Raw genomic sequence first — 15579 nt, 5'->3', positions numbered from 1 at the left:
AGCTAGCTAACATCTGGGACCTATCTCTCTGGGGGACACAGAGATAAAGCTAATATTGATGTTCTTATCTGACTGACAAGATAGTTTCTCAAAATGTCCAACCACTGCTATAAAAATATTCGACCAAAAACCTTGCTGTCTCTTGTCTTTTTAAAGGTGGTTCTGAAAAGTTTGTAGCTTGCTCTTATTTGTCACTACGATAGCTTGGCTAGCCTGTACTGTCGCATCTGACTACATTTGCTTACTTTGGTTGTGAGCAACAAACAATGCCAGTGACAAAAAGAAGCTGTGTTTTGGCAAAATTCTGAATGTTTGGAGCAGTGACCATACAGATGAACAACGAAACGGACAAACAGTGAGAACTAACTTATGTGCAGGGTAAGGCGTAAGAAGCAAGCTACAAACCTTGCAGAACCACCTTTCATGTGTAGTGTTCCTTTAAAAAGAAACACAAAATTACTTGGCCTGTATTCTATATGGTACTCCCCTCTCCTGTATTCAATAGTTTTAACAGGCTGTTACAGTCTTCCATAAACCAGTTTGTATATTGTGCATCTATTTCGCACAGAGTGTGCAGTCTGAGCCATTATACAAGCTTCCAGTCATTTATCTGTCCTGTATCTATCATGCATAAAGGTCCCAGCCACCGCAGTATATTCCGCTGAAAGTTGATTTACTTTGAATATTGTACACTTAGAACAATGACGGCACACTGGCAGCTCAGATGAAACTCCTCTCTGTGAACTTCATAGTGTAACATCCTGGAACAGCCTGCAGTTCTAGTTTACAGTTTGATCAGCAGCTTTTGCACGGAATATAAAAGGTGAAAGACAGAAAGGGAACGTGTCTGTGAGATGATGGTTTTACCAGTAAACATCAGCACAGAAATTAAGCAACAAATGAATATTAAGAGAGGGTAAAGCAAGTTGTCTATGAGGTTGTATAAATTACAAATATAGATTCCAGTGATAAACAATAAGATACATTTGATAATGTTTGCCTGCTCTTCAATCAAACCTGATAAGGTTATCTAATTGATGAATTAATTATCAACATTTTAATAAACTGTTATTACCTTAGAAACCAAGATTTAAGAGAGTTACCACCTTCACATTTGTCCACATTATGTTGTTTATATTGTGACTGTACATCCTAACTTTTGTTTCATACCATTTCTTTTGATATGGCCATTCTTAGGTTTTGTTAGGTAGGGTTTACATTACAAAAATGTGACGGGTACCTGTAACCTATTTGCTTACACACCAGGGTGCACAGTGTGTCCTAAAGCCTGTGTAATAAACAGGCCTGTAGACAGGACACATTGAAGTCACTGTATTGTGAACTGCAGCACAAACCTTTGGCACAGATTCATATACGTCGAAAACTCGGTCCTGAATGGATTTGGTTGAACAATAGTTGAGCTGACATAATTCTAGACTCTTTTTGGTTTTTGTAACGATGTGTAGAAATTGCTGTTGGGTGCTCAGAGTTTAATATCCAGTACATGATTAGACACCAAATTAAGTCACGTATGGACAGAACCTCAGTGTCATATTTCGGCTTTTCAGAAATACTGATGATGAAACCCATTGAGTTAGCTACTGTGGCTAGGTAGGAGAGGGGACGGGACTTCTTTCCTGTATTACTGAAACAAGTGTGGCTTTATTTATCAATCCAAGTATTAGTTTTAAGCAGTTGTTAAATTATAGTACATAACTGGAGATGAAATGTTAGAGTAGCTTTATATATTAACCTCCCAACACTCATCAGGGTCTGCAGTGCAGGGAGTTGCTCTGTATTAAGGCTGCTCTGCTGGAAGCAGGAGGCTTTTTACTGTTTAGGGGATTACAGTGGTTTCATGTTTGTTTTGAAGAGAGGAGAAAAGTTAATGCAGTTCTGTGACAGAATATATTTGTTTTACTGTGAGATCTGGAATGATTTGACTTTTCTTGTCACCAAGTGACAACCCTAGATGTTACTGTATGTCTGTCTGTCCAAGTGTCTTAATTAAACTTAATTTGGCCTTTGAGATTACAGTTAGATAATGAAAGCTGAGAGCAGCTGACGTTCCCTTGTGTGTGTGAACAGCTCTCAGATTATTGTAGTATTCAGCAATCCTCAAATGCAAAACGGTAACAAGTCACTGGCAGCTTTCTAAACCTCCTTCATCTCTGGCTCATTCTTTTCTTTCTGTCTGTATTGGCGTTCCTCTGTGTGATTGGCAAAATCTGTGTGAGTGCATGAACGCACATTTCTCCTAGTTGTGTCCTTTTGTATGCCGTTGTTGACTGCTACTAAATCAATATTGTATAAACAGCAGGGTGACCCAAGCCTGCACTAACACACCTGTGATTTGTCTATTATCTCAAGTCTAAAAGCCACTTTTTGGTAAGGCTCTGTTATCTCCAAACCCTTACAGTTCAGTGTGCATCTCTGAAAAGGTTTACTTTCTTTGTGACAGGTCAATGTAATTTCAAGTAATAGATTGAAATTGTATTTTGTTATTGTTGCCGCCTCTGCTGTCAGTGTCTGTTTTTCAAGTTGAAGAACGTCAATTTGACTTTCAGCCCACTGACATTTAAATGCCCCACTGCGCAACCTTGTTTTTCTCCTACTCGGTGTGTGTATGTTCAAAAATCTAAATATTTAAAGCAGCGTTTATATCTGCTACCTTGTTTTTGTTCTGTGTAACCGATCAAATCGGGCTCTATTCCCAGGCAGAGGAGGAGAAGGGATAGAAGAGGTTGTCTTCCACTCATTATCTGTTAGTGCCTTGGCTTTACCTTGACCTGAGCGCACCACTGTTTTATTACAGGGCCTGTCTCTGTGCCAATTTTGAAAGAATAAGAACAAAGCACAAAGTCATTTCAGCTGGAGAGGAGGGACACGGGAACGAGTGGGCTTGTGTGGAAGCGAACACATACACAACATACTACAAGGGTAAAGAGAACGTTCTTGTTTGTCACTACCATTAGTCACTCCATGCAGAAGTGATTTAGTGTCTAAATTACAGGCTCGGCTCAATGTGAATCATCCGGCTACATCACGCTCTGCTTTTACATAACACAACGATTAAAAAGATTAGATTCACCAAAAAAGGGCTCATCCCCGTGGCTCTAATCAAAAGCGGACTACCTACAATAAATTGTTTCCAAAAGCCAAATTTCACCTTATGCAGTTCAAATTGTTTCAGAAGTTTTCCAGAGGCATGTTTTTCTACTTTGGCCAAAGTGAATTACGTCTTGCGTAATTACATCTCAAATCAGACATTGATTACCATATTAGCTTATTTTCCTTTCCCTGGTGCTCTACCAATATCACATTTTGACATTTGGCCTTAAATACCAAGACGGTTTAGTTCCCTCGTCATAACATGACTGCTGTGTATTTTCTGTATCTTACTCGTGTTTGATTGTGGTTTTGACTTGGCAGTTATCTTGATAAAGAACAAGACAAAGGTCTAAAACCTCTCTGGCAGCCCAAATGTACTGATAATTGGTTCGTCAAGAGTTACCGGTCGCGTGACTTAAAATATTCAGTTTGTCATCTGGGTGGCCCTTAAAGCAGCTATATTTGATATTTTTATAATAACAATGTATCAAATGACAATATGAAAGGGGTCTCTGGTTGTGATGAACCTACAGAGAATTATTAGGTGAATCTGCAGCTCCCTTCTGCTTTACAGAGCTTTATAGTGAGTTTCAGCTAATTGTTTAGCTGTCCGGCCCATAACTGTTTTGGTTCACTCTCGGCGCTCTCATAGCGTAGTTTTTGGCCGCATGAGGCAGCTGTTTTCAGTGAAAAAGCTTTATTAAACCCACTGTACACTACCTGCTCAGCACCAAACAGCAGACACACACAGTTAGAGACTAGCTGGTGAACATAGTGGAGCATTTAGCGGCAGAAGAGTTGAATATTTCCCTCAGGACCAAAAATAGAGCTAAAAGAGAGTGAATATTGGACTTACATTCACCATATCAATATTGTTTTATGACATATAACATATATACAATAAGTTTTATGACAGACTTGTGAAAAATGTGAACTTCACCATTAAATGGGCACTTGAATTTCCTAAAAGTGCTGGGGAAATAGTGCACCTTCAGTGGTGAACTTATGTTCCCCCGAAACAATTTCTGGCCAAACAGTTTCGAAAGGAAGTCCCTCACTTTGCGGAAGTAATGATGCTTTTTAAGGTTAGATTAGGTAGATGTGCATAAAGTTCAGTCTTGCCCAAGAACAGGGAGACAAAACATTTCAGCAGGTGTTAAGTCAGCAACTTAACACCTGTTGTGGGAAATTTGTGATTTGTCCTTTTCTATTTTCTTACTCCTTCGTCTCCTCATTACACTCAGTAGTTGCACAACTTGTCTTAAAGGAACTGTTGGGTTCTGAAAACTGTCATCATGTCTCTACATCACCCAGGGATTCTACTTTGAGATTAGAGATAAAATCTTAACGCATCTCTCACTCTCTTCCCATCCCCCTTTCAACCTTTGTCTTTGCAGCATGCAAGTGTAACAGCCATGCCAACGTGTGCCACGTCAACACAGGGAAGTGCTTCTGTACAACTAAGGGCATCAAGGGAGACCAGTGTCAACTGTGAGTATACTATCATGTAACTGCAGTATGATTAAACACCCACACTACTCCCATCTTGCTGGCCCTCAATCATTAGGTGATCCAATTTAATAATACAAATGATATGTAGAGATCAGAACACTAGACAACAAACAACATACACAACATAAAGCTGGCTGCATAATGATGTCCAAATGTGGCAACTCACCAAGAAGATGCTTCAGCTTGACATTGAATGCATTTAAGCTGCCCTTTTTGGGATCATCGGGTAACTTTTAAGGTAAGAGTGTTTTACCTTTTTGGGTTTGTTTGGGTTTAGGGAAATAGGGTTCGACTTTAAAATCAAATTTTATTTGTCAGGAAGATAGAAAGAACAATGATGAACAAATGTGTGTGGATACATTGTGTGTGTGTGTGTGTGTGTGTGTGTTTTCCCTGACTGTGCCAGACTAGACCACTGTAGCACTACAATATCCTAAATGGCTTGGCGGACCAACACACCATGGAGACAGACTGAAAATTGCTGCATCAATAAATCTAGCAGACGAGGCTAGAAAGCAGCGACAAAGAGTACACGTGTGTGTGTGTGTGTGTGTCCATGTCCAGCAAAAGGAACATACAGTATGATGAGACAAGACAACTGAAGCAATCGGACACATTTGTTCTTTGTTTAAACAGTGATAGCATGTTCCATATATCATTGATTATAAATACCACATGTGTTTGTAATGTGTTTTGTCAGATATGGTTTCTCAGTGCGCTTTCTTGAAGTCTTTACCTCAGTGGAGACAGCAGTGTTAGAGTTCACTTTATTACAGCTAAGTGTTTATTAATGAGTTTGATTAGTTTATTATATTTAAAGAACAATCTAACATTGGGAAAAAACGCTGCACACATTTTTATATTATTGGTAGTAAAAGTAGTGATATTCGGTGATGGTTAGTATCTGGTGTGTATATACATTACACACATTTTGTGAACAAAAGCTGTAGGATAGTCATGCCTATATGATGATGTAATGCTTTCCTATGAGGACTGATTAAGTAACCTGCTTAAACTAACTCTGATTTGTGTATACCTTATTGATACCAATGCCTTTCAATTTTAATATTAGGCGTGTTGAAAATTATACATCTTGAATCATACCTGCTACCAATTATGTACATTTTCTAACCCTTAACTTAAACTTTGACTTTCACCACTTACTGCCTACGCTAACCTCAACATAACCTTAGAGTGATTCTAAACTTCAACTCATCTCCTGACTTTAACATGATGTAAACTGAGGGCCAGCTAACATGCCCCTCACCCTCACACTAAAAGACTCTCTCCACATGTTCACTGTCAACTGTAATCAGTGTATTACATGGGTTAAGTAGTCCTTTATTACACCGTTGAACACTGATTCATCGCAGGAATTTTAGGTATCAAAACCCAGGTAATATATGAGCCTGGTTCCATTTTGCAGCAAATCAAATGGGTCTGGTATTGTGGATACTAATGGCTGTTTCCTCGGTTGGAAAAATTACTGAGCCAAACACAACTTTGCAGGCAGGATAAGGAATGGGGACATCATCTTCTTGTGCCAGAGATAAATTAAACAGAAACATTGCCATGAAAATGGCAACAAACATGGCTGAGATTGAAGCAGCTATAAATATTGTTGTAAGTCGACTCATGGAAACAACTATTAAATATTTCTTTGATCGATGTAAGTGTGTGTGCTCCTAGCAACCCTTACCACAACTTCTGCGTCGACTAAAAAGGATGTCGGCGGGAAGGATTTGGGATCACTACTGAGGAGTCAGGTCGAAATAACTACCCCTCCTTAATAGATGATAGCTAACGTGAACATGTATGTCAGACTGAAAGATGAAGTGAAGCGCACTGGCAATTGAGTCTGATTATCAAGCTAGTAACATATTGGAAAATCTGGAACAATGCCCAGCTGCAGTTGAGTATGGGTGAATGTTGAATTGGCCATACAGCCCCAGTACTCTTGTTCACTTGGCATTTGTGTCAGTTTTTTGAGCGTAATGTTTCTTTTCAGAGCTCACCAATAATTAATTCTTCTGGTGGAGATTCCAGAGACTGAAAGCAGAAATGGTGTGATCACTTGTGCATCCCTAAGCCACTGTGCCGCAGTCGCTTTTACCTTTGACTCGCTCCGACACGCTCCCTCTCTCTCCAAATGTCTCTCTGTCACAGTGCTGTTTGTTTTGCTTGAGTCACTCCAAAATGGTGTGCCAAGTAGAGGGCCATTTCTTTGTCGTTTTGATTATGAACGAGCAATTTCCCCCCGGGGGCGGATGGTAAGTGCCCTCAGGTTACAGCAGGTGTGTGGATGCATATTTGTGTGTGTGTGTGTGAGAGAGAGAGTGTATGTTCTGTGCAAAGTCACAAATGCTAAGAGTCAGAGTAATGGGGCCATTAGGTAAAGCAGGTTATTTGGTTTTTTTGTGTGTATATCCTTTCGTGTGTGTTCATGAATAACTTGTCTCTTTCTCTCGTACTGTATGTGTCTTTGTCTTTCATCTTCATTCATATTAATAAGAAAATGAGCCCATTTCTTTCTCTGTCTGTCCCTCTTTACTTTGTTGATGCCTTACTTTGAGAATTATAAACATGCAAAAAATACTTTTTTCCCCCTATTTAACAATAGAAGCCAAAGTTTGGTAATGTTAATGTTGTGCAAACCAGTGGTTCCCAAACCTTTTAAACCATAGCACCCCTTCATTAGGGGTGTTTTGGCTCGAGATGTCTCTTGGCACCATTGCTGACAGTTTTTCACTACAGGTGAGGCATTCCGATGTGCGACAACTAGTTTTCCCTATCCACAGAAAGCCGTAAGACAAGTAGCTTTCGCCAGTTTTACTTCTTTTGGTCCTCCCAAACTTTTGAGTTACTATGAAAACCTGCAACCGTGAGCTGTTGGCACCAATCTTAGTTGCTGCATGACTGCATATTAAATAGATTTTCAATATGATTTAGATGTTCAGTCCATTTTAATTGTTTGAAAACTTTATTTAATAATGTTGTTAATGTCACCTTGTTTTTTTATGTGATGAAACATTATTACAAATGAACATTAAATAAAAAATGTTGAGGCATTCTTGGCCTGTCCCCCCTGGGGGTGGTCACATTTAAATTATTTTTCATGTGCTTTCAATTTTCTCATTAGGTTTAGATATTTTTCTGTAGGCGACTTTTGGCAGGATTTCTTCAAAATCCAGCCATTTAGTTTAAGATACCTTGGACCATTGATCCAAGGGATATTTTGCCCTGGTGGTGAACTGAAGGTCAGACAGTCATCAAAGTATTAAAGAGCATCCCCTGGGGACAATGGACATTCAAACAAAATTATTCATCAATAGTAGCAGTAGCTGCAGAGATACATTTCACTGGACCAAAGTGTTGGATGGCCTGTCAGCATCCTCAGGCTGTGCCAACATCAGACTAAAAATGACTTTTACAGCAAATCATATCATAGCTAAAGCCAGTGTACACTGTGTACATGTGTTTACAGGGCCAATGTGTGAGCAGTAGCAGCTGTTACACAGACAGGTAGCTCAGAGCGTGAAGGTGGCAGGTCAAGATTGCTGGAAAATGGTCTATACCTGAGCCACAGATACTCTATGAAATCAGTTTGCTCACCACATGTCCCCCTGCTGTTTAAGTGTGGTTACAGTTTTAATTTACAACATTCATGAATAATCTATTTAAGTCTAACCTGCATGGACTTTTATTTTATTTTTACTGTGTGAGTGTGAGATAGTCTGTGTACTCTCTTCAGCACTGTAACATTCTGAGATCTCCAATTTATTTCTCCTTTGTTTAATTGTCTGACTGATTGTTTGTTTGATTGTGCTGATTTAGCTTTAACTGGCTTCCTCTCCAGATGTAGAGCACTCCACTAATTGACTGCTAATTTGCATCTTTTACTGTCGTTGTACTTATGAATGTTTGTCATTTTGAATGTTGTGAAACGCTATGTAGTTTTCTATTTTACTAACTGTACACTGATTAATTTTTCCACCTATAAAAATGTTAAAAGTTAAAACACCTCACACAAGCAGGACCAATATCATAATGACCTTTAATCTCCAATTTGTTTATCTTAGCAGGGGTGAGCAGGAACAGCAAGTAGAGCAAAATAGTTGTCACTTGTGTGTGTGTGTGTGTGTGTGTGTGTGTGTTTTTGCTAGTGTAGCTGAGTCAGAGTGTGTTTTAAGTGATGAGGCAGTCCAGTCCTCTGTGGCCCTTATCTTGTCCCCATTAGGCTGTTGTAAGCAGCTTAAGTATCCATCTCCTTTTTATTGGAGCTCTGCATCCAGGACTTTAGTGTTCCCCCAAGAGAGAAAATAGCTCATCCTCGCCCCCTACTTAGCCTCGTGCAAGTCTGCTTATCCTCCTTCTCTGTGGTTCTTCATGTTGGATTTAACACATACATAAAATTGAAAACCTATATTTGGCCAGTATCAGCCTCAGGACAAGGTCAGGCAGTACCAGGGGATAGCTAGCTAACTAGCTACATATCTAGCTTTGTTTTCGCTTTGGTCATCTTTGTTTTTTTAGGTATAATTTGGCAAGTGTGAATGTTTTATAAATGGAATGTAAGCTACATCACTAGCTTGAAGGAACATTTAAGCCTTGCTAGTTAACTAACAGCAAGGTGAGCTTGTTGGCTCACTAGCTAGTTACATTTTTAACAAGGGTGCTAGCAAGCTCGCTAACTAACGGAAGACAAAGCATTTTTGAGAACACACAGTTCAACTCCACACTGTATCAGGACTGACAATCATCCCGTGTGGCTTTGGCAATTTGCCAACCGTGACATGGTGTTTTGTTCACAACAAAGCCTCATGAATTTGCTACTGATTTAACTGGCCTCTTCTCCATAGCAATGGCGGCTGAGGGTATAATAGGTATTTTAGTATTTACCCAATACCAATAATAACAATACCAAAGTGACAGAAAAGACATTTCTCAGAAACGAAATTGAAATGATTAAAACTAATAACCATGACATAAACCTAAAGCATCATCCCATTATCTTTGTTGTGAAAAAAATAAATTTGTAATGTGATTGTACCCATGGAACAAGCGGCTCCTCTCTATCGTGTATCGAACAGTATGAAACAGCAGAAGCTAAAAGGGTAGCTCCCTCCATTTTGGTCTCTACTATGTCTGGTTCTGGTTTTGTTTGGTAAGTAATGAGTGCAAAGTTGATGCAGTGCCACATCAGGCAATCATGATGTCGTACGCTGCTGCTGGTAGTTTGGCTGTAACGTTACGTAGTAGAGATGATTTGTCTACTGCGAATATGTCTGCTCTGCAGTGGTGGAATATAACTAAGTACATTTACTCAAGTATTGTACGTAAGTACAAATTTGAGGTACTTGTACTTTACTTGAGTCTTTTCATTTCATGCCGCTTTCCACTTTTTCTCGGTTACCTCTCAGAGTTAAATATTGTACTTTTTACTCCACTACACTTGACAGCTTTGGTTACTAGTAACTTTTCAGTTTTTCATACCCATCCTGTCCAGTGAAAACCATATATCTCAAATTTGATGATTGTGAATGTTTGTGATAAACTGAAGGATGAAGTATTCCTTTATGGGTTGAGAAAATTCTCCTACTTCTTAAGCTAAATAAACTATTTAAACCCCCCTTGGATCAGCTGGAAAATGCATCGTCACAAAGCTGAAAACAGGGCCGTTTTTTTGAACTCATGAAAAGTTTACTTTTTAGAGATACGAGGTTCTCACAGGACAGCGGTGCTACAAACATATGATGATCTTATAGAATATGATGCATTGCTGTAGATTAAACTACCCAACAGTATATGAAGTAGTTTAAATTAGCTCAACCTTAAATATCTACAGCAGTAAAATTCAACATACACATTAATGCAGCAGGAATATTAATCCAAAAACATCAGATATAATAGGCCAACACTGACAGGGAACATTTAACTGCACAATGAGTACTTTTACTTTGATACTTTAAGTACATTTAGATAACAATACTAACATACTTTTAACTTAAGTAAGGTTTTGAATGCAGGACTTTTACTTGTTCAGTATTTTCAAAGTGTGGCGTTAGTACTTTTACTTAATAAAACTGTATGGTCTGATGAAGTAGTAGCTGAATAGTGCTGGTATTCAGATCCTTTACTTTTCGTTAATGAGAAGGTAGTTATGTTAGCTAATGTGCACTCAATATTTCAGTTATTCAAATTCAATAAAACTTAATAACAGTGTGTATTGTAGTCTAGTTTGTCAATTTCTTTTGCCGCAGTGCTGGTATAATTTTTTTCCTTTTTAGAGTTATTAAAAAGGCCTTAGAGTCATTAAATTTGTACTTAAAAAATGCAGATACCCTGTTATGACATCACATTTATCACAATAAATCTTGAAATAGGCTTAGTCCTCAACACGCTGGAAGCGTCTGGAAGCGACTCCAAAGCTTTTAAAGCCTTTTAAAGTCTCTTCTGTGGATCCCAAACTGTTCATTTAATAAGCCTCTTTCATCCTCTCTTTAGCTTCCCGTCTCTGCTTCTGTAGGACAGTCTTTCTTTCTTCATTCTTTTCTTTCTCTTCTTTCTTTTCTCAGAAAACTGCTGTGCACTGCAGTTGGTGACTCAAACAGGGGGAAATTGTGCATTTGTTGGGAACTATTTTCAGCTGCGGATTAATCCACATTTGGTCATCTAGTGAGTATTTTGGGAAACAGGATGGTGTACATGGGATTGATTCAAAATAAACAGTGTGTGTTCATGGTAAAGAAGGAACATGTCACCCAGTGCAACAGTGTGGCTTATTGATGTGTTTTTAATAGCTGTCGGACAACAATGGAGCTCTATGGCACAGAGAAAGAAGATATATCAGGATTTGATACAGAGACAATTAGTAAGATCAATTCATTGTTTTGGTCTTCTAATGGGATTTGTTTATAATAAAAAAATATATAGAATATTGCCAGCCTTATCCTTTAACCATTAAATCTAAATCTATAGGTGTAAAATGTCTGTTATGAATCAAAGCCATAAGACAATAATCACTGAGTGCTACCAAAATGAAATAAAATATAAGCAAATTCAGCTTCTTGAAAAGGACCCTTCTGTAGTTTTCATATTGGTCTAGATGTTAAGTGGGCTCTTAAACTGATTCACATTCTATTAGACCAAAAGTATCAGGCTGCTTCTTTGTATGTTTTATTGTCGTTCTAAAGTCCTGATTCAGGATGGAAGCTCCGTTAGGCAGCTGTGGTTTAAGGCCTCGTCCTTGGCCAGGGTTTATAGAAGAATTAAATATTCAGTATCCAGCGCTGCTCCGTGACCTGCTGCAGCACTACAAGAGAATTCACAAACATTCAGGCTGTAAACCTTACCTGCCCTCTTGTTCTCGTTCAGTTATTCCTCTTTTTTCTTCTGTCATTCTTTTCCTGTATGTGTTTTTTTATGCTCTCTGTTCTCTCCCCAACCTACTGTAGAGTACCTTGCTTTGTCTTTCTGAATCCTCCCACCCTTCCTCTGTTAGACTGTGAAACTGTGTGTGGACTGTGGGGTGCTTTGGATGATTTATTGCCCATTTTTAGTAAAGCTTGTCAAATACCAGCATATGGGTTTAATAACCAGCAAGTTTTCTTTTTTCTCTATGGCCACGATCCAGAATTTCATCAAGCTGTGGCAAAGTCAATAAAAACACCCTTTTTGTTTTTTTTAAGTCTTCCAGATGAATGTCATATAGAGGCACTCACAGTCACACACATACACACACAAAAAAATATTTATACCATTCCATCACAGTGATGCAAAGGCTCTTTAAAGACAGTAAAAAGCCTTGACATTATAATAACAATTACATTTGGTCCTCTTACCACATTTTTTAACATTTCTTTTCCATTCGACCCACAGTGGAAGTTTAATAATTCTGGCTTTTGTTCTCTACTGCCAGGCAATAATTTTCCTATCTGTGATCTGAACTACTTCAGGTACAAGCCATCCATCTTGACACTTTAATGGCCTCAAAAGCATGCACATCATTTCTTGATGATAACTGAAAAAAAAACCCCTGTAACCCTAATATTTTTCTTTAATTACTTTTGCTGAGTGTTGAAATGAACATTATCCTTAAGAGTCCTTATGTTCCTGGAGCACGGGGCCCTTTGAAACCCACACAAATCCCATTATGTAATTTGAAAATTCATTAGGTTTCTACTGGAAAAATCAATTGGTTTTTTACCTAATTGTGTTGCAGCAGAGCTTACTGGTCATTATAGACTTTTCCTTAACCTAAAGGTCACAGCTTTCAACCACAGCCAATTACTGTCCATCAACAAATGTGTGTCTTTTTAAGACAGTCATCTGGTCACAGTGAATAACATAGAAATGGCTGAAATGTCAAAATGAAAGGCTAATGAAAAGCTGAGTAGATTGTTTGTTTGACAACAGTGACTGGCAGGGGCCTGATTAACATTTTTTCAACAATGTTTTTTTTTGTTGTTAAAATATATCCATAATGTTGTTGTATTCAAACTGAAATGTCATGGTGTTTTTCTCTTGCCATTAACAAAAGTATGTCAAGTATGTTTCCTGTTTTATTTTCCACTAACTGATTAATGTCAATCCAAAGAGAGAAATGAACATCTGAATGAAAGAGATTAATACAAAGCAAACCTTTTTAAGTTTGATTTAAAAAGCTACTACCTTACCGGAGTCTTGCACTAAAATATTCACCCTCTGTGGTCTTGAAAGGTTGCAAAAAAGGTTTTTCCAAATATATTGGCTAAATATGCTACTTCTGTGCTGCACCATTGTCTACTCATAGCTCTGAAGCTCCAAGTCTAAGTAAGTCTTGTACTTAGCAATATATTGGCAAAGCAACAATTGTTTTGGAACATACTGAGCATGTGGATCATGCTGCAGGAGTGGTTTGAGGAGTTTAGACATTGCATTCTGTTTTTGATACATTTGTTTGCCATTACTGTGTCTCCGTTGGGATCCATTGTTACAGCTATGAATCCAAGCTCAATACAGCTGCCATCCTGCATGAAGGAGCAGCTTTTGAACTTTTCGCTGCCACTCAAAAGATAGATTTTTGGTGGAGTTTTCCTTTCCATACAATTCATCAACACTTTTCAGCCTGTCCAGAAATTCAGTACTCCAGGAGGTTAGCATGATCAAGCATCTATAAGCTGTAGTATTCTCTCTAACAGTAACAGCTCAAGGTGATCTCTCTGATGTGTGTGTGTGTGTGTGTTTTGTCTGTGTGTGTGTGTGTGTGTGTGTGTGTGTATGAGTGGGCCCGTGGGAAAAAGAGAGCAGCTATGGCTAGACAGGGCTGTCAAGGGAAATCACCTCGCAAAGAGGTGGGGGAAGACAATACCTGCAGCAAGGGCCCACCTGACACACACACACACACACACTCTAACACAAAAATGTCTTTGTAGAAACTCAACCATTGTTGAATGCTAATGCCTATATTCTTTCTCTCTTCTTTTTCTTTCCCTCTCCGCCTGTCTCTCCTTTCCTGTGTTGTTGCAGATGTGACTCAGAGAACCGTTACCTTGGTAACCCTCTCCGAGGAACATGTTATTGTAAGTATCCTGCCGCCACTACACCTGAGTGTCCCTCTCCTCCCTGGCCCACACACACACACACACACACACACACACACATATATACATATATATACTTTGTCCTTCACCATCCGCGGGTGGTCTCATCCTTCGAGCTCGGGTCCTCTATCAGAGGTCTGGGAGCTTGAGGGTTCTGCGCAGTATCTTTGCTGTACCTAGTACTGCACTTGTCTGGACTGCGATGTCCGGTGTTCTTCCAGGGATCTGCTGTAGCCACTCTCACTCCAGTTTGGGGGTCACTGCGATGACCACGGGCACCACTGTCGGCTTCACCTTCCAAGCCTTCTCCAGCTCTTCTCTCTAAGCCCTTGTGTGTGTGTGTGTGTATGTATGTATGTATGTATATATATATATATATATATATATATATATATATATATATATATATATATATATATATATATATATATATACTTTTTTTTATCTGGAGTATCAGAAACTTTGACACTTAGGTTTTTCCACCTTAGACTCCACCATTGTCCTAGTTGCTGTAGCCTACTCCGTTGCTACGGTTCCTCCCCCCTTCAGTTCTGGCGAACCAATCATTGCTGGTTGGCGTAAAACGCATCACTACCGGTGGGCCAGCGCAGGGAATGTCGCCACAGACACCATATTTAATAATTCCGGTATACTGCGAAATACAGAGAAACTTACCTGGCGGTAATAAGCTTTAATCAGCATTGTATGAACTCCGGCTTTAAAATGACTTCCATGAAAGAAAATGGACTCACTGAACTTCAGAAATCATTTCAACTTTGTTGAACCTTTGTGACAGAAAAGTAACCATGACCAGATAGTTCAGGAGCTAGATCGTGTGTGCACAAATAAACTCCACTCCAGATCTATCTTTGGAGTATCGGTCACCCTCTGTAAGAGGCTGCTGTAAACACGGGTAGTTTTCTCTTTGACAGAGAACAGAGGCTGTTGTCACTTTGAATTATGTTGGTTACTATGAATTCCAATAGTAACAAGCGAAGGGTTCATTTGCAAAAACAGATATGTCTGTTTTTATTTATTTTCCAAAATCATGCACTCAAGGGAATATTCATTTTTAGAAGGCGTTTATCTGTTTTTGCAAATGAACTCTTCAAGCGTTCAAGTAGGAAAAACAATCAAAATGTTCATAAAAAGTTTTTAAAGCACTCCTCCAGCATAATCCACCTTTCTGCTCACTGTGTTCCAAACACACTATTTGTGCCAAAATATATCTAAAGAAAACAACTTTCAGCACAGTTTAGGATCTTAGAGGAGGCTATGACACCAAAGCAGCGTACTGAGCACTATTTTGGCAAAGCAGTGACTGCTTACAACATGCTTGGAACTACTCAGCATACAGATGGACACAGTTGAGTGT

The 15579-nt window shown here is 38.9% G+C and overlaps 1 protein-coding gene across 6 annotated transcripts in view; it reads left to right on the top strand.

Moving 5' to 3' along the window:
* atrnl1a (attractin-like 1a) overlaps window positions 1–15579 on the top strand; it is a 259623-nt gene that overhangs the window by 103635 nt on the left and 140409 nt on the right. For all 6 annotated transcript variants that reach the window (XM_044214108.1, XM_044214113.1, XM_044214109.1 and 3 more), the window contains 2 exons: window positions 4509–4602; window positions 14131–14183. In XM_044214108.1, the coding sequence (XP_044070043.1) occupies window positions 4509–4602; window positions 14131–14183 (147 nt within the window). The remainder of the gene's footprint in view (window positions 1–4508; window positions 4603–14130; window positions 14184–15579) is intronic.

The sequence above is a fragment of the Siniperca chuatsi genome, linkage group LG11 (assembly GCF_020085105.1).
Source record: "Siniperca chuatsi isolate FFG_IHB_CAS linkage group LG11, ASM2008510v1, whole genome shotgun sequence".
NCBI classification, from domain to species: domain Eukaryota; kingdom Metazoa; phylum Chordata; class Actinopteri; order Centrarchiformes; family Sinipercidae; genus Siniperca; species Siniperca chuatsi.
This window is presented reverse-complemented; position numbering and strand designations above follow the sequence as displayed.